Raw genomic sequence first — 26,304 nt, 5'->3', positions numbered from 1 at the left:
TCCGCTTATCGTTAATTGTTATAAAAAAGTAATTTAAGTTTCGCAAAAAACATGTTTAGTTTCAGCTGTCCCTCGCCCGCTTCGCGTGGCACGCACTGATTTTTGTTGGTATCATTATATTATTTTACTATAAAAATATTTTTAAAATAAAAGTAGACAAAGTTACTCCTTATCACTTCAGCTACCTGCCATCATAAGTCCCGTCAAAATCGGTCCAGCCATTTCAGAGATTAGGCCGAACAAACTCACAGACAGAAAGACAAAAATTGAAAACAGCGCAAATAAAATATATTTAGTAAAAACCTGTTATTTTAATATTACGAACAGACACTCCAATTTTTTTTATTTGTACACATTTCGTCAACACGAACTATAACTTTTAAAACTAAAGAAACGCGCATAACATAAAATTTACAACGATAGCAGTTATTATTCTTTTCGCGTACATATATCAAAAATAATTAATTAGGTTAAATATTTAAAGTCTCTAGCATTGAATAGTTTTGCTTAAAAGGCCCGTTTTCTAAATATTTATGGTTATTTACAGTTAAGTCGTCTAGGATCTCGCATAGTTATAGAGCAATAAAAAATAATGTATTATAAATTTAATCATAATTGCAAATGCGGCAATAACTGTACAATAGAAAAATGTAAAAAATAGCTTCTATTTCTATTTTCACATTCTGACCAAAAATATCCTTCAGCATATTTTTAACAAACTGTAATTTGTGATAATTATAATTTTCGATGTTTTTACAAAACAACGATTCTTATACAAGTAATAGTTGATGTGGTAAAAAAAATTGGTCGGGATAATCAAATGAATGGATTGGTCTCATCTCATTGAAGTTCCTTCGAAGGGAAGATATGTAAACATATCGGATATGTCGGTTAGGGGTATCTCTCTGACCTGACGAAGAACTTGTTAAGCATTTTGTTTGTAGTGTTTTGCATCGTCTGATCAAGATTTATATTGTCAAAATATATTATTGTAAAATCTTAATATTTAATATTTTTGTTATAGAAAAATTAAGTTATCAATCTTGTGTATAAAAAATTAAAGTCAAATTTGCAGACTGAGTAGATATGTTACTATTCAAAATGTTCACATTAGTTTTACCTTGGTATTTGTTATTAGGTATGCTATATTTCGATGTGTTGTTACTAGGTTTAGGTAATTTGCTTTATTGTAAAACGGTTATGAAAGAATAATCCAAGAATTGTTTAAAATATTTATTGTAGGTAATGACAATTTAGACGGTTCACATAATTAAATTTAAACATTTTATTAATACGTATATTGTCAGTAAGGCACTAGTATCGTACAAAAATTCTTCCGTTTTAAAAAGAATAATTATTTGTAGTTAAACAAAAGTATTCATAAGTCGTAAGCAACTTTAAGCATTAGTTGTTTTTCTCGTTATTTAAAATTGGATTAATTAAATATTTTTAGAGTTCTAATATAAATTAGAATAGAAATAAAGTAACTACTCTAAGATGAATAAATTACCATGAAGGGACGGCCGTCGATTTATCGTTTCTTGACTTAGGTCGCACGTTCGGTTATCTACCTAAAAGGTACTAAAATTTCACTTTCAACTTATCCCTATTATTATAATGATGCTTATGCTAGTTTTTCTTTTAATAATATGGTACAATACGACATCAGCCTTCGACAAAGATGACCGAGCGTAAAGTGATCGAACGAACGACGTGATCTTGATAACGACTCACGGCCGCGACCCGTTGACGACTCCGGAGGTGGGGACAAGCGAGCGATCCCATTCACAAATTTCAACTAGAAGATACTGCGTGTTGTCTCTTACATCCGTCCGCAGTCACGCACGCTCTGGTGGTCGTCCCCGTCTCCGTGTCATGCTCTGCCGCACCCTTTGCTCGTACATAGCACTGGGTGCGGGAATGCTTGGACTATCATTAAAACCGCTATCTTTATCTTATACTACTAGACAGACAAGTTACACATTCAACGTCGTCTATAGTAGCTAAGACTCGACGGGGGTTTTTATTCTAACGTAATATAACTATTATTGCGGACGCTAAGCTCGTCGACACGCCTTAAATACTCAAAAGTGCCTCTGGTGTGCACGAGAGAAACTAGGGTCATACACTTTGCAAAGGGCAGAAGGAGCGTTCGGTCCAGGAAGAAGCTCGGCAGCTTTAGCCGCTGCTCGGCGTCGTTGCCAGCTGCAGGTCCACGCAGCGAGTACAACCAGTTGGGCAGCTAAGAAAGCGGCTGCCGCCAACATGGCTCCTGCAGCATTGACGCACGTTACATCAGTTTCTCTCACGTATACTGAGTCTTCAGTGACATTCTTCGCACGTTGCTTGTCGAAACCAAACTTATCAGTGACTTGAATGTTTTGAACAAGAAGCATTTTTTCCTGAGGAGAAGCGGGGGTTGAACGTCTCTTCCTGCGGCCGTACGACATAACAGAACGGAGTTCATTCGGTCCTCCATCACACTGGACGGGCTCACATGTTGGCATGCATGGCGTGACTAATGCACGGAACTGCACTACTTCTGATGAAGGGAACTTGAAAGCATCGAAGTGGGACAACAGCATCTAAAATAATAATCAGTTTATTAAATTTATTGATGAAATAGAACGTTGATTGTAACAATGTTGTAAACCTTTTCATTCGAACAATTAAATTACAAGATTTAAATAATTTCAAAATAAATGACTCATTAATAATATTACCTTTCCACTGGGTGCAGATTTGAACAGAGGGCCCATGATGAAATGATCAGTGGGACAACCATCGCTGTCAATAAGAGTAATTTCGCTCGAGTCAACACCATCCATGGCAACCAATTCGCGGACAAATATTTCGAAGGGAGAATTTTGATCCATAATTTCGAAACGAAGTGCCTAAAATAATATGTTTATTAGTACAGCAGAACACTAACGACTAATAGCAAAGATTTATTAAAAATTTTACATACCAAGGGATCACCGACTTCGGCAGATGCAATTGTATCATCACCATTCCTATCTGTAATTCTCATAGCAACATTAGGTGAATCGACAATAACCTCTTCGGAAAGACCAGTGTGGATATCACCATGGATACCGAGATCGACCTCATTTGCAACTGTTTTATTAGTCAAGTCGTATTGGCAAGTAACAGCTAAACCAAGATCTGATGATGTGACAATGGTGTCGTGGTGTTGAATGACTACGTCATTTAAATATCTGAAAAAGGATTTAATTCATGAAGGTGCCACAAAGTTGTCTTAAAAACAGAGTTTATATGTATTATTTTCACCTTCCAAGTCCGTTTTGCTTGACGTTACACTCTATGTTATCATAACCCATATGTAATTCAAATTCAAGACTTTGTTTGACATCAACAACACAAGAGTTCGGGCTGCCTTTGGCATAGATTTTTCCATCAAATAATTTTGAAGTCTGAATACGTGCTACCATATCACCGGCACGGCAATCGATGGATACGTTGTAACAAGATGACAACTCGTATGTGGCCGCTTCAGGGACTTCTAGGTACGGATCCTGATGAAAATATTTCAATATTATAATGAACACTTAATATGAAGTTGAGAAAATTATAAAAATTTAGAGTTTGTTGTTAACTACCTGAATGTCGGCAAGAGTAGCACGAGAATGATGAGAGAGGCGGCAAACGTGGTCACCTGTGTCACCATGATCATATGAGTGGCAACGGAATGGCGAGTTTAGACATAATTCTCGGCATTCCTCTATAGTTTGTACATCTTGATATACCGAGTCTACTGTTTTCAAAATGCGACCTCCCATTTTTTTAAACTCGCACAGTTTGGTTGGTTCCTCTACGCAGTTGTTTTCCAGGTAATCAGTATCTGCAATATAATTTTATTATTATATCTAAAATAATCGTCTAACGAATAACCCTTTTAATTATTACTTTTGTACCGGTTAGCTCGCTTCCAAAAACAACGTATTGATTTAATAATTTTATGACAAAATACGTGCATTTCTTTAGAAAAACAGGCGACTCATCGAGATCACACGTAAATTTTTAAAAACAACTTTCATTGTATAAGTTACCTTCGTTAGGTTGGAAGGAGTTAGTGCCAGCTAAAGTAATTCGGTCCATATTTGACAGCACACATTCTCCAGTTTTGTTATTGTAATTTGCCGATCTGAAACAATATTATAATCTTATAAAATATGTATTAATTGGCACGAAAACAAATCTGTTGTGGCTACAAATAATAATAAAAAATTGAAAAGCATTTCTAGTTTAAACTTTATCATCATAGGCGTGACAATGTCATTAAAAGTATCTTTGCAGCATATATCGATAAATGTTCTTTGTTTTATTATTGCTTTTTGTGAGAATTATATAGTAGCGAAGCTGTGAATTTGTGATTTACTAGTTATTGTATTGTGAAAGTAGGAAGTGATAGGGCAAAGCGCTCCCACACCGTTGCTGCATATCGTTCGCCACGTCGGGGAATATTTGCCAAATGTCGTGACTGTCGAAGATCGCGATGCGCCGCCCGGGGTGCACTTGGGCGTTGGCTTCAATGGAGATACGACGATTTGCACCAAACGGTACACGTGGCGAACGGCCCTCCTTTGCTCCTTAGATGATTTCTACCGTATTTTGAAAGCGAGTGAATAAGACCACTTCATATTAATTATAGGGAGGTGAGATCATTGCCTTTCATTGAACGTGTGTTTCTTTGGAATAACGTTGTTTTCAAACACATACACGCACGCGTATTTAAGATTAAAATATAAAAATTAATAACAGACCAGTGGCGTAGCTATGGTATTTGGGGCCTGGGGCAGATTGGGGCTTGCCCCCCCCCCCCCCTAAAGAGTCTAAATAATTTCAAAATTCAGAACAGAATGTAATTAATATATATTTTTTTTGGTTCAAAATAATAATAAATGTATATAAAATAACATTGGATCTTAATAATTTTAAATTATCCCAATAAATTGGGAACATTTAAAAACGAACATTCCTCGCTTTTTGGCCTGCAAAGTCATTAATCACATTTTCAAAATCAATAGTGTCGACTAGTTTGAAACACATATATGTGTTTTTATGATTTAGGGCCCTTTTAAAAAACACTTTATGTGTTTTCACATGCGAATGAAAGGCTTAAACACTATGTATATTATAATTTGTAACTATTTACTTTTTTTAATGATCATATTATTTAACAACTTTTTTAGCAAAAAGTAGTATAATTCGATATTCTTTTTATGTTATTTACTTTAAATTATGGTTTTCTTTTAACATTTCATTATTCATCATTCAAAAAAAACAATTCAAAAAAATTATTTTCAACTTTGGTGCCCCCCTTGCTTGTGGTGCCTGGTGCGGCCGCCCCGCTCGCCACCCCCTAGCTACGCCACTGTAACAGACTTTTATCATTACAGGGAAAATTAAAATCTTACACATATAGAAGTATTTAAGGACAAGGGAACAATACTAACTTTTGCATAATGTTTTTGATACTTTTCCTGCCCATCAACGTAATATTTTAAAAACTGTTATTAACGTAGCTTAATTAACTTACAGTCTAATAAAGAAATAGTATATATCAGCATGAAGCTTTGCTAAATAAACCGGAGAAAAACCAAAGCCATAGATATTGCTCAACGCATCGCCAACTCAAGATAACAAAGCTTATTGTGTTTGTAATTCCGTTTAAACATATGCTCAGATAATTCGTTTAATATTTTCTTATGCCATACACCGACCGACCGTAAGTAAATGGTCAGGATAAATTATAAGAATATTTTACACACCTGCATACAAATTCGTTTTCCCCCAAACATAGATCTAAGCACATTTGCCTAGAGCCGACTGTGTGTGTCCTCTTGCCGCGTCCTTTTAGGTGATAACCGCGTACTCGGTCAAAACACCAGGCACGTTCACATGGTCGTACGCCCAAACATGATTTTTGTGCGTAGATCGTGAATACAGGGAATTGTGACTTCGTTAACGCCCCTAGTTGACAAAATTACTTGTTACAACATTATCAATAACATTAGTTTATTATTATACTTTTACAAATTATTAACTATTTTTACGAAATTAAAGATTTCGTAAAGACAATAACGATTTGCAGCAAGGCTGTTATGAAATAAACCTTTTTTTATTTCTTTTTTCGTTATTTACGTACCTTTGCAACAATTCTTGTCGTAGTCTATGCAATTTTCCTCATAAATTAACATTTGTTTATTTTAATTATTAGAAAAACCTTATCATGAAAATTTCTGTTATACTATTACTCACCAGGAAGCTGGTCAGCGTCAGAACTAAAAAGCACGCACAGGCCCGTTTCATAATTGACAGCGCGGCATGTGTCATTTGCTTGACATTGTTCCAAGCAGTCTGTCAGCATGAGAGTGCCAGGTATATCGTCCAGAATATGTGACGGTGCCGAGAACACGTATCTGCAAAAATTTATAGTTTTTTAATTATTTAATACCATTGAAATTTCTAGTAAATATTACCATAAAATTGTAATTTCTTTTTTCAATGTAATTATTGTTGTTATTACCCAGTAACCAACTCGAATCCAATCATTTCTGAGTCGCATTCTTCAAGAGAGTTTGCAGGGGCGGATGGTGCTGAGATGCCACTAGGCGCTGACGGTGGAACACCGCCGGACGCAGTTTCTGGGGCCGTGGCAGGATCTTGCGCTTCTTCAACTTCATCCGCTTCATCTTCTTTTGGCGGAGGTGGAGGAGGTGGTGCTTCCTGGTTCTTATACTCTTGCGGCGCGTCGACCACAGCGGGTTCAGGCGAGCCAGATTCCACGGCTAAATTGTCTTGAGGAGGTGCATCCACCGCTGATCTTAGCGTGCCTTCAAACTTTTTAGCGGCATTAGCCATACTACCGACTATTAATAAACTTATTAGAATCCGCATTGTTTTCTCAGAAATGGACCTTTTCTTCATAAACTGTAACAAAGGAAATAAAAAATCAAAATGTTGACCTTTTAAACAATTACTAATTCAATTTTAGACAATAAAATTTAATAAAACGTCTACTGATAAGTTACATAGGTGTCTAATGCGGTTCTTTAAAATAATTTAAAATTTATTACCAATATCGTAACCTAATAATCCGTATCGTATTTATTATTAACACGGTATTTTCCTATATAAATCAAAATGTACCAACGATTATGAACAATTTTAGTATGGCAAGATCAGTCAATGTATTCCGAAAACCTATGCACATAGTTGATAAACGTATATCTGAACTCATTTAATCTAATTCCGATTTAAAATATTTAAAAACTTTTGAAATGTTTTTGTCCATTTGAATATTCCTATTACGGCTTTCAAACTGACACAAAGTGTTTTATATTTATCAAATTATTTTCGTTGTTGGAATTAATTTAGAGAACAATCTCATCATGAAATTGGAGTCTGAGAAAAAGTCGTGTAACACCGTCGAATACGATGAACTAATAAGTTCTTAATAGTTTTTATCGTTGAAGCAACAATATGCGAGCGGCTACTAGCGAGCTGCATTACGATACGCTCACGTTCCACAATACACAATGTCCATAACGGTGCTCGTTTCATCGCTTCTTCCACTCTGCGGTCAACGGTATTACTTTTAACAATTTTATTTTAAAGTATATCTTGACTACGCCTCGCGCTAAATAAAGTGTATATTGTTACAGCTGAGCGACATCTATCCAACACTTTATTACCCCTTTTGTAATTTTACATTGTCACTTAAATAGCTTATTTAATAAAGTCACTGTGTTGTTCGAGTCAATCATCAATAGAAAATTGACTTCCGAAAAGTAATGAATGAGATTGATGAAGTTTGCTTCGACGAAATCGATTGCGGCGCCTACCACTGACCGTTAGTACTCGTATATTCAGGGCATCCTGTTTATGTTAATGAACAGTTTTTTTTATGTTAATATACTTGTAAGTGTATTATGTCGAGCTAGTACCATGAAGTACTATCAACGAATTTTTGAGTAGTATATTTTCGCTTACGTTATTAACAAATTAGCCTAGGGATAAATAAGTAAAGAATATACCAGATATATTTTATTATATTAAAAAAAAAATTATGAATAAAATATATCAGATTGAGAGTGAAAATAATTATAGTATCGTAAATACTTCAAAATAATGAAAAGTTATATTTGCGGTTGCAAGATTCTGAGTAAAAAAGTGAACAAGTGTTATAAAGCCATAGATTTACATTTGTTAATATTTTATAAACAGTTTGTCGACTGCAAATCATTAATCACTTGACACTTATACCAATAATCTTTTGAATTTTTTTTTAACAAAATTCAAATTAATGCGTCAACAAAACTAGTAAATAATTATAATTAGTTTTGTAATTTGATGCTTTTTATTCAACATATAACTTAAATTGACTACATTTCACACGTATAACATTTTTAAAACATAAAAGTACAAACATTTTTCTCAACCTCTAAGAACATTGGAAAGAAATGACCAAAGGAAACCTAATTCATTTCATGCATCATATCACTCACGGCTTCGTTGTGACTGTAATTTGATCTGCACGTCTATTATAAAAATTAAATTACACGGCTATTGAATTTTTTTCTGTAGTTACTGGTCATCTTTTCTGTCTTTAAAAAAATCTATTTTAAAATTATGGAACGATTTCAGAGATTCCACTGACGTTAAAATTAAACAAATTATTATTTTAACTACAAAAGAATACACAAAGATTCACTAAGACTAAGGATCATCGCACAATGTAGTTATTATCTCGGCAAAGCAAGTAGAACAATTGTGATAAGAATCTGCCTGAACAAGCCCTGTGCAAACCGACCAACTGCAATGCTTAAGAGTGAAATTGTTCACGGGTTAATAAAGAACGTTTGACCTTTTATCGTTTTAAGTGTTTCTGTTTTAAGATATAAAATATAGTTATCATTAGATAAACAAAGAAACGAGTTGTTTGTTCAGAGAAATTTATTTTACACCTTAAAAGCTTATTGTGTTCGACCCTATCTGGGTTAAACTTAATGTTAGTAGTCTTTACAATAACACGATGACCTGTATTGGAAGGTCGTGCGACAGAAACTTGGCGCAATGCTTCCTTTAAGTAGGACGTGACTTTATGCCGCAGAAAGATGGCGATAGTCATACGAGATTAGGACGATATCGCTTCGACGCCCATTAAGGAACTTCACATCGCTACACGATTTATTTATTAATTTTGCTTTAGAAATGTTGATAACTTATGGTTTTATCTATTTTATACAGTCTAGTTGCATCCATAATTTTATTTTATTTCCACTAAATAATCATGACAAATTCTTAATGTGTTAAGTGGAGTTTCGTAAAGTCGTTTCATAAATTGACACCAATAAAGAACAAAATATTAAATCTATCAATGTTTTGATTTTCACGTTCACCGGTAATAAAAATATATCCCTTATTTGTCTCTTTACTAATGAGTGAGTACGTATAATTTATACTGATTTCAATCAGATGGGGTCAACGCTTTCAATGAGCCGGATGCCTGGAACCTGCTGTTTACGGTTCTCCGTATTACCTGGCACACTATGGTCATCGGCTTTGATTTCCTATTTGGATCGAAAGCAAAGTCGAACGCCTTTTTTATATACAAAGTACTCATGGCTATTCGATTTATTTTATTAAAAAATATAATACAAATTGTACTTACCGTTAACTGAATGAGTTATTATGTGTTCGTTGTTATTACTTTTTTAAAAACATTTTTTTTTTATTTTTCGTGCAGATACATAATGACATGTTATTCATCTTCATTTCGTAGGTAATTTAATTAAAATTTATGTGTAATTCTAACCGCGCTGATCATTAAACATATTTCAAAAATAAATTGACATATGCGACACTGTACAAGACCTACTCTGAAACCGAACACCACTTGCTAAACTATTAGATGCGTTTGAATTGAAGCATTAATATCCATCTGAGTTACGACTGCACTTCCAGTATTTACATTGAATGAAATAGGAATTCGTTGCGTCAGTTTCCTATGGTTGCGGTGACTTCCCTATGGGTTGACATGACACAGTACGAAGCAAACATTTACGACCAGTGACAAGTTGTGTTTAGTGTACGAAGTCTATATTTATAATACAAAGATGCGATTGCTTACAATGTGATATTATGATGATAATTTTTATTGGGTATTTCGAACTTTTTACGAGAACTTTTCGCATATTTGTTACAATGTATGATGGCAAAATTGATGCCATAACGTACTATTTAATCAAACAGTCAAATGATTCGATTTATATAATATACACCTGATTTTCTTAAGATTTTTACTTATGCTTTCAAACTTAACCTATACTTAGGAATTCGAAAAACAAATGATTGTACGTATACACACATACAGGTCAAAGTTTGCATGTTTTATTAAGCGAATTCATGCCATTATGTACTGGTTTTCCTAGTTGTACTCAGTGACGAGGTCAGTGTGTTACATTGCTAGCCGGAGGTCTGCGCCTTCGATTTACATTAATGAGAGAGTTGCGATTTCTCCTGTTACTCAAACATTGCCAATAAATCCCATTTCATTTTATTTTCTGTCAGTATTATCTTATTACAAGAGTTGTATGTATCGCAGTAACAGTGTCAATAACGAAAGCTTAAATAATCGCAAACTAACGATAAACAGAAAAATTCTATTAAGAATTCTGATAATTAAGCCAGTGTAGCAACTCAAGTCTAAACAACTTGTTATCGAATAGCTTGATCTATCAGCGATGGACTTATTAGCTTATACGTATATACAATATTATGTTGCCTTTTACTCTCCGTCACCGCAAGCGCCGCAAATCTAAGATACGGTCTATTTGAAAAATCAAACCACTTTCCGCGATGCAGCGATAAGTCTTTCGCATTCCAACGGGGGTCGAATATTATCATTTTAATCTCGGATTTTATTTACAACTAAACTACCGATGTTATGTACGATGTCGTCATACGAATTCATTTTAAAAGTTTAATTAAATTTACGGAATGTTGACTTAATTTGAAGCCGCGCTTTGTCAAGGGTATGCGATTTTTGACTAATATCATATTTATTAAAAAAAGAAACGAGTTTTTAAACATTCGTAACGACTACTAAATGATGGTTGCAATGTAAAACGTGCGATTTCAACGTACCAATGTACAATCCCGACCACTTTTCTCTACGATTAATCATGAGAGCTCAATGAGAGACCAGTGACTAAATCCTATAATTTTATTTTATTGTTGACGGTCTCCTGACCAAAGCGGCAAACGGAACTAGGTTTCAGGTGCACCCGACACATCCGTTTCAATGCCGGCTTTCTTCGGACCTGCTTCGTAACTACTTTTCACGTTCCCTCATTATCGCAATCTCCATATAAATAAAACTCACGTTCGCATAAGAAATCTATCTTTTATTGTTTAATCGCGTCAAAGATGACGGCGTATGAAGTAAAAAATTCCACAAATTACTTATGTACGTGTCGACTACTCCATAATATAGTTTATTATACTTATCCAGCTTTCGCATTTGATTGCTTAAAACCTTTTACCATCATTTCTTTTTATGACTTAATGACACTATAACAATCTATGCAAGGCTCTGTTATTGTGTGGCTTTGCATAAAAGCACATTAGTGTCCAGATGAAGGTGAATTTGACGCAGATATTGAAGTACTCAATGTACTTTTTTGTAGTCTACACTTTTTACTGAAACAAGTTACAGTTTTTATATTGTCTAATCTTTGTAGTTAGTTTACTTTATATAAGCTTAAATCAAAAATTTAGCAATTATTGAGGTTAATCCGTGAAGTATATTTATTTAAAATACATGCTACAATAGCGTCCGTCGTATTATAAATTTGTCTCGTATTAACACGTTTTTGTGAGAACAAAGCTTTGCAGCGGTTTCTCATAGGAGCTTACCTACATTACGTGTAATTTTCGTTTCGTTTTACGACGGTTAACTGAAAATGCTGTCTTAAGTTGCATTGTTAGAACAAAAACATGTTGTTTTCCTAAATATAATACGTTTTCTTCAAACTGTAAATCAGTAAATATACGTTTTATGCCAATAACTAGTGCAAGGCATTTTTCAAAATTCAAATTTATATTCTATAGAAATTAATTACGATTTTTAAACATTTCACGGTATTACTTCTATGATTGCCATTTTGTTTTAATGATGTGGTGACGGCTGATTTAATGACTGACAACCACGCAAACGTTGGAAGGTAAAAATAAAAAAAATCGATGAATTTTGTAAGGAACATTTATAAATGGTATTGTATGTTTGATTGAAAGATAAAATACAGTTTACAATGCGTCGATATTAAAATTTAATTATTAAGATTCGATTGCTATAAATCCGATCAATACTATCATAATCGAACAATATTTTTAGCATTTGGTCGTACGTTATTAAAACTAGACAAAATATTTTTATCTGGACAATTATATTTACCTCGATTTCAACATCTACCGTTAATATTTTTACTTTCAAATGTCAGGGAGCAACCGAAAATTTAACACAGAACGTATTCCTAAAGATCATTTTCATAGCATAAATAAATACCTGACTGCTAAAGCAACGACGTCATAAAGCATCGAACGCGTGAGTCGATCAGGCATTTATTGCCCCTAATCGTTTTATATGGCATTCCTCATAAAATTACAGTGTCGCTCCTTGTCTACTCGCCGCCGAAGCGATTGATTTGAACGTTTCTGTTCTACTTTTGCCGTACATGAATTATTTATCAGTGTATTCAGTTTTGGCATTTGCAAGCTTTCCGTTTTCATTCCTCGAGTCAAAAGGTTATAGTAATTTTACTTTGTCTATTTATTAGATGCAAAATAACCAGTCAATTTTCTATTACATTAACATTTATTTAGCTGTATTGTTACAGTTTTTCCTAATTTAATTATTGTAAGTACTTACAATGCAATTTTTATTTAAAAAAAAACAAATATGGCTTTTAATAAAGCAATCTTTTTAATTTAATTAATAAAAATTGTGATAGAAATGTACGAGAGATTTTATGTGTAATTTATAATAAATGAGGATAATAAATATTTTTTTGATATATTGTCGAATTCCTATGACGCAAATGACACGATTCGCTCGGCGGCCTCTGCGGCTTTGGCCGTACCATAACGGAATCATCAATCATCTGTAATTTGATTTCTATGCTCAATTATTGCGTCTGCGGAGGTCGACGTAGCCTTACACTTTATTTCCCCTCTACCGCTTTTACTGTGCCGATGATGTATTTTGTGGGTAATAGATAACGGATTTAGCGGCTCATTGTTACTATTGCTACTACTACTGTTAGTACTTCACGGAAAAAAATATATTTTATTTATTATATTTTCTACGATATTTTAAAAAATATTTAATAAGCTATAATTTGATTCAATGTTTCTAATGTGTATTTTTAGTTCCCGTTAAAACTAGTAACATGGGTAGCTCACAATGGGACATCGTGACAAACAGTAGGTGTCAAACATGATAATCACAAGTGCCGCACGATGACAACAGCACACGCGCATCGGTCACGACTGACTTCGCTCTGGGCGCTCATACACTCACAAGGTAGCGCTCTTTTAGACAACGATCTTTATAGCCTCTCGTAAATCTAGGTAATGTCACTCGCTTATTTTCACATCTATCATCACGCGACAACGACAGGTGCACTCCTTACAGGCGAGAAAGGGAAGACCTGTTTTACTTAACCACCTAAAGAACGGCAAACGATGGGCTAACGATGTGCTACGGTCTTGTTAAATTCATATCACAACGTTATCGTAAATCGTTATAGTAACTAGTGTGGATTATTGTAGATGGTGATGATGGTCACTTTAGAAAGAGGCTCGTGCAACTAACTGTCCGATGAATTGGTGCAGTGTAACGGTTGATGGCCGGAGAGTTGCGCACGAGCTGCCGCCAACCGCGCTTACTCCATTCATTGCCGTACCCACTCCAATTGCCTAAATTCACGCGGTAAATCCGAATTCGTCACCAGCCTCCTCTTTTTATGAAGACACGCGTCCCCGATTGTTACGTTCAAATCGGCAATTTTTCGAAAGATACGGTTACCTTTTCGCTTCAACCCAAATTAGATTCAACGTCGAATATTGCTGTGCGATTTCTTGGTAAACGGTTTTTTTTAATACGTTTGTTACTTTTTGTGTTACATTAAAAAAAAATTGCATAATGTGACCGTATAGCTTCTCAGAATATTCTAGATTAATAATCTTTATGTCAATATATGTACTAGTGGTTTTAATATTGTTTATACTGTTGATGAAAATCAAAATCTACATAATGGTTTTTATTATCGCTCTTTGACATCAGTCAAATAATTTAAATAACTTTATAATTAATTAAAAATTTTAACGTAATTTTGTGTCGTACAACTGAAAACAGTTTAACGTAATCCTAGTGCTGGCTTTCCCTCGAAATGGAAATCGGTGAATTACAAAACAAATAAGACGATATATTTTTATACTAATAACATAACAAACAAGGCCCACAGCCAATGTTTGGCGATACGGCCCGCCCATTAAAATACGATCGGTTTTTTTCAGAATTTTTGTAAAGAAATTTTAAGTATTTTATGATCTCGAATGATACTATGACATTGTAATTTAGTTAGCTACGATACTTACAAACCTAAATACAAAAATACTTATGCACTACCGTTTGTCGCTATTATTATTAAACGATTCTTAAGAAAGAGACTTATTCAAAATCTGTTGTAATATTTTGTTTTTTAAGCTCTGTGTTGGATTTTAAAACTCTGCGCATTAAGACATTGTTTCTAATGCATTGAGTTTATTTTTGCAAAAAAAAAATTAGATAACTATATGTTTTTAATTCTTATATTTTTTTATTATCCATCTATTATCTTAACAATTTTTGTGGCTTTAAGAAAAATTTTATCAATACAACACCTGTGCTCGTACCAAAAAGTACAAAAAGCATACAGATTGAAATTGACATAAATTGTAGAGTTTCGAAATACTAAATCCGTAAAGTAGCCTGTCAAAGCCCACGCTAGTAAAATGAATCTTGTTCATCAATAGCAGTGATATATGATACTAAATAATAAATAAAACATGGCCAAATAAGTCTTACTCTGACTACAATTGTGATCAATGACAATAATCCCTAAGTAAAATGAAGTGAAGTATTACAGAATAGCTGATTTCGTTGCGGTTACAAATAAAACAGGAAAATTATGTAGAACAGTAGATATTACTTTGTACCACATTTTTGTGTTATTTGACCGCGAGATGTCTGGAACCAATAATAATGATAAGAAATCGCACCCAATAAGTAATTTTCACATATTTACCAGAGCCTTTCTAGCAGTTTAACACGCAAGTTATTTTACCGCTTTACAAGTTTTCACAGAAATGGACTCTGCGGTGTTATTTATTCGAACTTTGCGCTAACGATTGTAATGTAGCACCTAAGTCTAACTACCACTGGAGATTGAATTTCAAACAGTGAGAGGAGTTAAAGCACTGTTACTTCCGACAATAAAAAAAATCTGCGTGTTTACTTTTTGCTTAGTATACTATGTCGTTATTTTGCTTTTAATACACACTCTTTGAAATATAACTCGTATTGCAATAAATTTTGGTAATATTGTCTGTTATCTCAATGTCTTAATAAAGCTTACCTACAACTTAAGACTTTGAATGGTAATCGAATGCAGAAGCCACCAATGTCCAAATAAATGCTCGTAATTTTTAACGGTAACGAAATCCAAACGGAAATTAATTATATTTCATCAACCATCTTTAGTTGATACGAATGAATTCGAACTGTGTACGGGACATATGCGCGTAATCGACTAAGGGATCTACGACAACTCATTATCGACAGACTAATAGTACAAAGTGCCAGGAAACTTGTTATATTCAACATTGTCTTACCATGGTAACCAAGTTCATTGACTAATACGTTATATAGAATACTTATAATAACTTCGCGAACTTATTTAGGTAAGTAACTTACTATTAAAAAACTGCAGTTTTTTAGTTTCTGTACGTTTTGGTTCTTCTCTTTTCTGCAATACGTTAAAAATAATAACATTTTACTGATGCTGCAGTAGAATGAAACAAATGAACAGTTTTTTTTTGTTTTTATTACAAAAAGTATCTCCCAAAACAATTGTATTGTTAAACTTGCAGTAAGTATAAAAGCAAGAAGTGTTCTATAGGCGGATCTTTATTGTTAGTGAGACGCGATTCAGAAAGGGCGGGCGGCGTCGAGCCCGCCCGGAGGCAAGCACGACGCGCCTTTCTGCCTCCGCCTTCTACGCGGACCCATTGTTACCTCCCGGCTCTATGCACTTCATGATATCCTGTGTGCTTCCAATTAAATATATTTTATGTGTGGCTGTTTCATAGATAATTATTACTAGCTATGACTTGCCCATGTTGTTTTAATCTGTTTGTAATAAAAACAAACGTGCAATATATTCTTTGTAAAAAAAAACTTATCTTGGTTTCTTTATTTATTTTTAATAAATTTTTATTTCCTTCAATGAATCTTCGAATTTCTTTTGTTTTGTTATAAACTGGTTATTACACAGTTTTTGAATCAAACCATCTTCTGCAATACAATGCAGTCATGATATTAGTGTAAGAAACCAAAAATTTTTGTATTAGTTCTTTTTTAATTACAAATTAATTTCGTGACTAAGCAAATTAAGCTCTCAGTTATCCAAAAAAAACAACAGTTATTTTCTTAGAAATACTTTTCTGAAGTAAAAACAATATCGCTATCGCAGAATCGGAATCATTATTGTTTTGAAATATCATAATGGCTATTGAATAGCGGCAAATAACTTATGACAATAAAAAGTAACAACAATCGAACCGAGATTGCCTCTACACTCGCAGTTATAGTCGTACAGTTGCTTTGCACGCACTATACAAAGCGCGACTGACGAACAATCTGCATCACATTAAGCTAATATGTAATTGATTGGCTTCCCCATGCACGGGAGCGCCGGCTCCCTCCTGTCCCACTGATGGCGGATGCAAAAACGCTAATGTTATAACGGTGCCGCGAGGAGACTCTTCCGCCTTGCATCGATCAACGGCCACGCATACTTCAATTTTAGTGAATTGAACGAACATTCAATTTTTGGGTGAATACTTGTCTTCTGACCCAATGACGTTACCACTTCGATTCCCGTTAATATAATTAATACATACGAGCAGATATTAACTCCGAGATTTTTATCACAAGATATGTAAGGCAGAGATAAATACGGATACCTTGCCAAATTGTTATTTTAATAATTGAGCCTCGTAACAAATGTAGTAACAACCTGGTTGTCTGCGAAGTCTACTCAGAGTATTATACAATGTTTTCTGCAGTAAGGAGTGTTCTATACTCTCATCTAGACTCATTGTCTTGTCATTTACATTGTCATGAACTACTCTCTTTAACCCAATTTTGCCAGCTAGATAAGTTCTCTAACAAAACAGCTACCATCAGTTACTATCACATTTTTCCTGTCAATATTTTAAGCGTTATATAGTCGAATTAATAACTAACGGCAATAATGCTTGCGTTATTTAAATAAAGAAAACATTAATTTAAAACGGTTTTCATAAATTACATCGCAGATGATTTATTTTTACATTTCATTTGTTGTACATCTATTGTCACGGGTAGAATTGAGATTTTTGTCATCTAAATATCATAGTCATTCCGAATTCTCGAGATATATTACGGTACCTCCATATATTATGTATACCGCAACCTATTTGTAAAAAAAAGTTGTATTTTATGAGTTATATTTGTATCACTCTAAAAAAACATTATTCTTTAAAAACTGTACATTTTTGCAGGTTCTGATGACTTAATTTAATAATTGAGTTATTCCTCTGGTTGTTAAAAGTTAACGGTGCGCAACACAGTTTTGAGTTAGGAAATTTGTCGGTGCGGTCGAAATTGCGGAAGTGGTTCCGTTGCGTGGTGGCAATTTGCATTTACTCGTTTGGATTGTTTTTTGATGAAATGCCTGTCTTATCTAGGATATGTTAGAATTCCATCAAATAATTTATCCAATTATAATTATTTATCTATGTTTAACTCTACTACTATACATCAAATGTTGAAATTGTTGAAAAAAATGACATAACAACCAGTTTTTAATCAAATGAACTACGTTTCCGAAACCTGTTTCAATATTTGTCTCGGAATTCATAAATATAAGCAAGTGCAGGTTACAAAAGAAGTCGACCGATTCCAGAAATTCCGGCTGGACAGGTGCAACCGTTTTTACGTTATAGATATGTCGGTAGATTACCGGAACAAGCCCGCGCGTAATTTAAGCGGAGCGATATATTGCGGCCGCACGATGGGACGCGAAATGATGTCGACTCGTGAATCCCGTTGGCACAGACGCCATTACCGCCCACCGCACAACGCACGCGTAGAAAAACCGACCCCGACATAAAGATGTCGCTCTATGATAACATTGGACGGACAGTCGACACCGCCGCCCGAACCGCAACTACGACACGATTATCTCACTTTCGAATCGAAAGCGAACCGCGAAAAAATGTTCTTCAGGTGCTAAAACAAGTTGACGTTGTGCAACTGAATAAACAATTAATTTAATTAGTCTGATTATAACGGCAATGTGAAGTGAATTGTTTTAAAAAGCCGTTTATTATTTCATGTAACAGTGATATAATCAACGCATTACAATTATTTGAATAATATTTCATTTAGTGTGACAAATTACTTAACTGTCGAATATTAATAAAATATATTTAAATTCGACTATTATTTTACAAAAGTGTTTATTATTATTATGAAAAAGGATAATATTTACTGGGTTAATTTAAAGTAAACCAAGAGAATGTCTTAATAGATTAAAGCGAAGCTTATACATTTTAAATTGAACTGTTAATCATAAGAGATATATTAGGAAAGATTGTTACGAAAATGTGTGGTCTGTATCTCAAACCATTTCACAGTTAATTACCCTTACTCCTACTAATGTCACTAGAGATATCCGCTAAGACCGCAACGATTAAACATATAGGCCAATTAACAAACAGATTACTCACGCTCATAATGTTAATGTCTAGTTCTGGCCACAAAGATAATAACAAATCCCCGTAATATTAGCACATTTATTAAATCTTTAGCTTCTGTTTGTTACTAAAATATTGATTTATTTAAGATAACGTGCAATTAAATATCTTAATTACAATGTTTATAAGGTGCGCTAATTTACAGAGTTAATCCTGTATATTGTCATTTATGCTTGCGATGCATGTAGCAAACGCCTTTTACTTGTCCAGTAATACGCATAAAGATTACTTCCCGGTGGTTTCCTTTCGCCTTAGGGAGAACATTGCTCAGACATTTCCTGGATAACATGCGCTGTGATTGCTTTAAACTAATCTATATACGGTGTCCGCTGAATTAACATAAATCTATTAAGATAGGTATCGTACGATTAATGCAACACAATCAGGAAACAATATGCCCGTTGAATGATTGAATCGATACAAGAACAATGAGAGCTCGGGGATCTTTGATCATTTCTGCCTATAAGTCTAGGCGATAAGAACAGGTTGTATACACTTTGTTGGAGGTAAGTCTGACAACGTTTTACATACCCGAGCCTTTGATTTATAACATATTCTCGCTTTGTGAATCTCTTATATTTTTCTGTCTCTGCCTGTATCCTCTGCTACGAATTGTAATTGTAACTTTTGGAGAGGCCTATGACTTGCAGTAGTCATATATCGGCTAACATGATGCTGATAATCGTCTGTTACCTGCCTATGGTAAAAAAGGACCTACGTGGCTAGCTTTATATAAGTAGCGAGTCTGTGATTAAGTTAGGTCAGGGGCTTTTTGTCGTGAGCCTCTGTGTTGGTGAACTTAAAGGAGTCTGCTATTTATGTGAAGATAAGAAACTGGGTGATGCATGACTGTGTCCATAAAGTGCATTTTACGCAACGGCGAACCTTTCACAGCGAATGAAAGATTTTTGTGAGCATAAATTATTCAAACGTAATATGTCCTGAGATTTCGAGTACGGGCATACGAAAGCATTTCTTGGATTATTTCTGCGACTGATATAACATTACGAAGGCTTCCGATTCCTCACCTTAATGATATTTCATTCATGTCAAAAGTTTTAGTTATAAATTCGCATAGTATTAAACATATGCCTTTAGGGATCGTGTAAATAACAAAAACTTAAAAGTAGTTTTTCACAAAGTAAACAAGTTCCTTGACAGTGCTAATAAAAATATTTATTCTTTGTTGACCATTACAATTAACTAATGTATATTATTAAATAAATGAAATAACAAATATATAAACAAAAATAACTTATGATATAAATGTAATGGCGCATAATTTGAGACACCGCAAATACATCAGCTAATGCATACAACGTTTTCCAACAACACTAGAAGTATTTGCGTAGCAACACCTATGGCCCGGCGCGCCATGTTGTGCTATGCAAAATTTATTTTTAGTAGACGATTTTTAGTACAAGTTATTAAAGAGAACTGAATTTCTCTTACTTCCACAAGCTCAAATCGTTAAAAATGTCTAATGAATATTTATTAGTTTAATTACTAATTATCAATATTTTATCGTTAAAAAGATTTTAAATTAATGGCTTGCTATAAATTTATTCTTGGACTGCAAACTCAAGATATTTTAATTAAATGACTGCTAATATTTGGCTGACGACTTCTCTAGTTAACGGTTCAGAAAGTACATATTATCGCATTAAGTAGGAATTATTTTTACTTATACTTCTTAGACAGTGAAATCTTTCTTAAGAATATATCATAACAATAATAATATTGGTAATAAGTGATTTTTACGCATTAACATTTATAAAAACACTTTCTTATCTGTACTACTTTTACTGATTTAAAATACTAATAAATAGCAAAGCACTAGGCGAGTGCTTATTTAGTTTTATTGCTTCGAACATCATTCCCTCATCAACTAAAACTAAAATCATCTCACGATTTCAATATTGGATCTTAGACCTACTTTATAAGTGTCGCAACGTTACTTTCTATAGATTTCGGTTTGAAAGTGTCTTTCACTGCCAATAAGACATAATGACGTAATATTTTTAAATTAAAACAAATTCCAATAACAAGTAATAATTTCGAGGTGACTGACCTGTGAGCTAAGGAACCGCTACCTGCCAACGCCCGCCTATAAGTAATAAAAATAATTATTTAAAAAATTGTTCAAATATAACATTTTGATGGTAATAATTTCAAGAACAAAATTCTTAAAATATCAAGCCAAGAGGCATTAAATTACGCATTCCTTACAATACCGCTTGAGTGTTTAAGCTTACACAATTTCCGCAGTCAAGTTAAAGGAATTATGCACTCGATGTAATTGCAAAAGTATCACGTTCTGGAATTTCTAGGAACCTGTTCACGAAGGATTCTGCTGTTAACATAGATAAAGCTAGCCTGTTGGGGTTTTTTCTCCTGTGTAAGGCTAGTTTCCATATTTAAATGTTATGCTGTGAATAGAAATTGTTACCTATCTCGTGTGAGATGTTTATTATCAAGTGTTTCTCTTTAGTGTGCGATCGTATCGTTTCACATTTTATCTTAAAATTTATGTTTCATTCTATTAAATTTTTAAATACTGCTACTTTGATAAGTACATTAGGATCAACTAAGATTTGGCCATTTAATATGGCTGTAATCTAAGAAATAATGTAACTCACAATATAAGAAGTAAGGGTAAGCATGGTAGGTTTTTCATTAAAATTATACACAATGAAAGCACCAAATCATAAATTGGAAAGCCTGTATATGTTCTTTAATAAATGAACAAATAACTGAAAATCAATACAAAAATATTTGTTCGTTATGGGATGCCAAATATATATTATTTTAAAATTTACATTTTAATACCGTTCTGCAGGATCATCATTAGAAAGTCTAATTTTGCACCTACTTTACTGTATTTAAATTTTTATGTTTGTATTCTAAGGAAGAGATTTCCTAAGAAGAGCATCATTTAATTTGCATTTAACTGTACACATTCAACGGTTTTTTACCTACGACGACGGAATGAAGAAGTTTTTAGAGAGCAGCACAGCTTACAAATAATCTGAATAAAGTAACTCTTTCTAAGAAGTGGCACTTCGATTGTTTCTTTAAAAGGACTTTCAATCTCATTAGGCGATAGCGAAAGCTGCCTTCACCGTATATAGCCGTCATTAGTTTTCAAACTTTAATTAAAGTCGACTGATATTTTTTTATTTAACGGTCACGAAAATCCTTCTATTGCATGTCTTAATTAGTTTTAAGTTATTTTGCCTGGGAACGCATTAATGAAAAGTTTATTATTTTTAATGACACTGTAATTGAGAACACCCTATTATTTACTATTACATTTTGAAGCACTCCATATTACAAACATATATTTTAAATCAACAATGTTATCAAGTTTTGCAATTAATCGCTTAATCACAAACACCTAACGTTTTTAGTATCCCACGCACAAGACCACTCTATGGCTGTAACTCATGTGCTAAATCGATATTTCTAATCGATGAACTCTTACTGTTATATTACATCTAAAAGAATTATACATCGGGCCGAAAATATTCGTCTAGCTTGTAATTGCAATTTCATAGCCAAACACGATAAGAGGCCGTCTGCCAATATTTCTTTAGTTAAATGGTTATTTTTAATTAGCAGTAACGTTTACATTGTGAATAAACCTGACATACGATAAAATAATTTTCATAAATAAAATCTAAAATTAATAAATCCCAATGGCAGCGATAAATTTTGTAAAACCTCATACGTAGACTCGTATTACTCACACAAATTAATTTCGATTGCTTAACGGCATCTATAATATTTGAAAAGAGAATTCATTCGGTTTATGGTTTAGCATTAAATCTATAGTGCGGTGATAAATAAATTGCCTAACATTAATTCCAATATAGCTGTATGAATGTACGCTATAAATTATTTCCACAAACCATCAATTTAATGATATGGCAGCTGTCTGTAGTATAAAGAAAGCTAGATATAACTAATATGAAGTTGATACTTAAAACGGTATAAGTCACAAAACAATTACAATAATTAAATTTTTTCATCATTTTGTATTGTGTCATTATCATAGAGGATGTAGTCGTAGCATAACATTTGCAAATTCTACGCCCATAATTTTTAAATAAAATATTTTGTCTTTGTTATTCTTTTTTTACATAGCCAGCTCAGGATATTTTAGAGATAATCAAAATTAAGCTTTGCATCGCGTTTAAAGATATTTAAAATTTTATCTTTTGCTAAGTAATTAACTTTTAACGACAACTTTCCACGACGGCAAATATAATAAATAATGCGTGGGTATTGACTTTCTGGCGACGAGATTATTCAATACAGCGACAGGTTCTTAGACGGCTTCTCGGTAAAGGAACTTACTAAAATTCTAAGACATTGGACATTAATTTTTTTTTTTTGGGTTCTCAATGTATCTATGAAATTAGTGAAATTTAATCTAGTAGTGTTGTTAGCCACGGTTCCAGTCGTGACAACTGCACTCTATCTGTCAATGTCACGACGACGCTGTGCAGTATTCTCACGTGAGTAATACGAGGAAGTGTTTTTATCGCCATTACGTAAAGAAGCCATTACTAAAGCGCTTCGCCGGCTCTTCCGACCAATGTTGCACTGTTTTAAAGCATTTTAATCTAAGGCTGTAAATTTGTATTAGATAAGCAAAGCTGAAGAGTGAACATGCATGGTGCACACGAATTGGCAAGTTTTATCGGTATTTCATCAAGGGCTGCCCGAATATACCAGATGCCTTTGTATTAAATGTGCGCTATGTTTGTTTTGGCAGTAGCTTAATGTTGCCTTAAATATCCGACACAAGTGTTTAACCGACGGAAGTCCGGTCAGTAACCCACAAATATTGACTCCCAACGTATACCAATATACTTTTGCGTATATTTAACAATTTAAAAAAGAATGTTTGTATTAAAAATTATTTTCTTATTTGACATTGACCATAAACGTTATATTAAATATAAAATCTAATAAGATACAATGTATTTTTTTTAATATTTAGTTTCTAAAAATATGCTATTGTATTTGTCGTATATCATGTAAATCCACAATACACATTAGTAAGATATAAATTTATTATAAGTGTGGTGTGCAACAGGAATAAACATGAGCATTACTCTCCACTCAACCCTTCCCCCCCACGAAGCGACTTGTCCCTGCCATTACAACACACCGTCTCTGTGAACTCTTCAATAACTTAAAAGCCTATCCATCCGAACTAAATAAACGATTTGAAATATTTATGTAAATGATGTTTGAGATAGAGTATTTACAAAATTTATGTGAAATACGCTTTATAAATGCGGTTTTTACTCAACTTATTACGTGTTCATCTCAGCGTAATAAACCACGAAAACAGGTTCAATGAACTAAAAATAAAGAAAATGTCGTGGAAGTGAAAGGTTTTTTTATTTATTTGGTGATGAGCGTCATTCGATTAAATTTCATAAGTTGTCCATTGACCTTATCTAGCGAAAATTTTAATTATTATTCAATTTTTGTTGTTCGTTCTTCTGTTTGCTATTTATGTGATGATAGATGATTATTTGGTTTACCCTGTCAAAACACAACTTCAAATTATCATTATAATTTATGTTTTAGCTTTACCCTTTGAGCATACCATACTAGCAAATAATAAAAAACAAACGCATGTGACTTCTTTGCCATCCTTGAAAAGACTACAAAACTCGTCGTTAGAGCTGGGAATGGAACGGTCCCCGATGTGAACAAGGTTACGGGGTTCGAATTGAAAAATATCAACCATGTCGTCGGACATAGTAAGCGCCATTATTAAGCTTAACTGTACTACAGCTACCGTACGATAGGTGATTCGCTACCATCGCAACGGGAAATACGATGTTGTAAACAATGACTGTGGCATTCATAATTGAACTTCATTCATTCATTCATTATGTAATTAAGTTCATTCTTTTAGGAACCTTGTTCTTTTAACCTATATCAAAACAAGGTAAAATTCATCTTCTATCGGACAATGCAGAAAGGATTTAAATAATACTAGTAGACGTAGTGGTTATTTATCGCCATCCCCAAAAAGATTTTATATATTTTTATTTGCTTATTAGTTTCCATGTTTAAAATGCCATACACGTTTTATTTTCTGTGTCATCCGTATTGGAAATATTTGCCGTGTCGGTTACTAAGCGAAACCATTGCGAGAATCTTTTATTTTCCATAATGCGGGCCGTTTCGTCTCTTGTTCGGGATCCTACTGTGACAACCATTATAATTCTGAGTGAATGTAGAAGTTTACAAAGAAGGCTTTGTGTACGACATAAATATTTATGAGTAAATGCTTATTTTCTACTCAGGTGAGTCAATGGATACGCACGAAGCTGACGACCTAATTTAACACTTTTAAATGCAATATATTTAACCGTTTCTAATTTTAATACAAAAATCCTTCTGGTGAATTTTTCTTGCCTGGTACTAATATCATTATTATTTACAATACTTTTATATAATTACTATAATATTATTCATCTCGATGTTACTGCGGTTATAAAATTGATGTTTTGCCGAAAAATCGAGCACTGTATTACTTTACAACGGTAAAGTAATTCTCACGCTGGTAGAACACGACTGTTCACTTATCGTTGTTCCACATTTATTACCCTACATTCGTGCTTTTGAAATCACATTCAAATTATTTCTGGAAAAACTTATAATATTTTTGTTATGTAACAATAATTTACTGAGTTTTTAATAATACTAATGTACAGTAAACCCTTACCATATTACTAATCAATGACTCGTACATTCGTATATGATCATCGTAATTTCCTTAACATCATATTCTAGATGTTCATTTCTTAAGATTTTTATCTTAATTTGATTTATTGTTGATCTATGTATTTCGTTTATATACAAAAAAAAAACTATTTGTCTATCATACTGATTTTAAAAAAGTCTTATTTGAAATTGCTGTATGTTAGGTTTTTTGTACACCCTTAATGGCATGTAAGATCCGACTATATCACGATATAACAAGAGCTAAATATTGCACAGCATCACGCCTGCGCTTGTCGCTTAAAAAATGTTTTTTTTTTTGCTAGGCGTTCTTAGCTACAGTGCCTTCTCATCGGATCACCAATGTATGTAACACATACATTTGGTTGCTGCAACGGCTTT

The 26,304-nt window shown here is 33.5% G+C and overlaps 2 protein-coding genes across 6 annotated transcripts in view; one reads left to right on the top strand and one right to left on the bottom strand.

The window, feature by feature from the left end:
- Positions 1–26,304, top strand: part of Atg16 (Autophagy-related 16) — a 159,997-nt gene that overhangs the window by 23,423 nt on the left and 110,270 nt on the right. The gene's annotated exons all lie outside the window — the stretch shown is intronic.
- LOC137927251 (uncharacterized) overlaps positions 1,245–26,304 on the bottom strand; it is a 37,084-nt gene continuing 12,024 nt past the window's right edge. The window contains exons 2-11 of one of the 2 annotated variants that reach the window (XM_068771033.1): positions 21,221–21,256; positions 6,551–6,954; positions 6,283–6,443; positions 5,793–5,994; positions 4,071–4,165; positions 3,621–3,862; positions 3,292–3,536; positions 2,969–3,218; positions 2,724–2,894; positions 1,245–2,585 (exon numbers count right to left, since the gene is read on the bottom strand). In XM_068771033.1, coding sequence (XP_068627134.1) covers positions 2,085–2,585; positions 2,724–2,894; positions 2,969–3,218; positions 3,292–3,536; positions 3,621–3,862; positions 4,071–4,165; positions 5,793–5,994; positions 6,283–6,443; positions 6,551–6,951 — 2,268 coding nt within the window. In that variant the 5' untranslated portion in view covers positions 6,952–6,954; positions 21,221–21,256 and the 3' untranslated portion in view covers positions 1,245–2,084. The remainder of the gene's footprint in view (positions 2,586–2,723; positions 2,895–2,968; positions 3,219–3,291; positions 3,537–3,620; positions 3,863–4,070; positions 4,166–5,792; positions 5,995–6,282; positions 6,444–6,550; positions 6,955–21,220; positions 21,257–26,304) is intronic. The other variant, XM_068771040.1, reaches the window with a different exon arrangement.

This window comes from Battus philenor, unplaced genomic scaffold, assembly GCF_028537555.1.
Source record: "Battus philenor isolate CCGP_79_NKW_IND1 unplaced genomic scaffold, ilBatPhil1.0.hap1 SCAF_10, whole genome shotgun sequence".
NCBI lineage: Eukaryota > Metazoa > Arthropoda > Insecta > Lepidoptera > Papilionidae > Battus > Battus philenor.
Note: the sequence above shows the minus strand (reverse complement) of the source record. Positions and strands in the feature narration are given on the sequence as shown.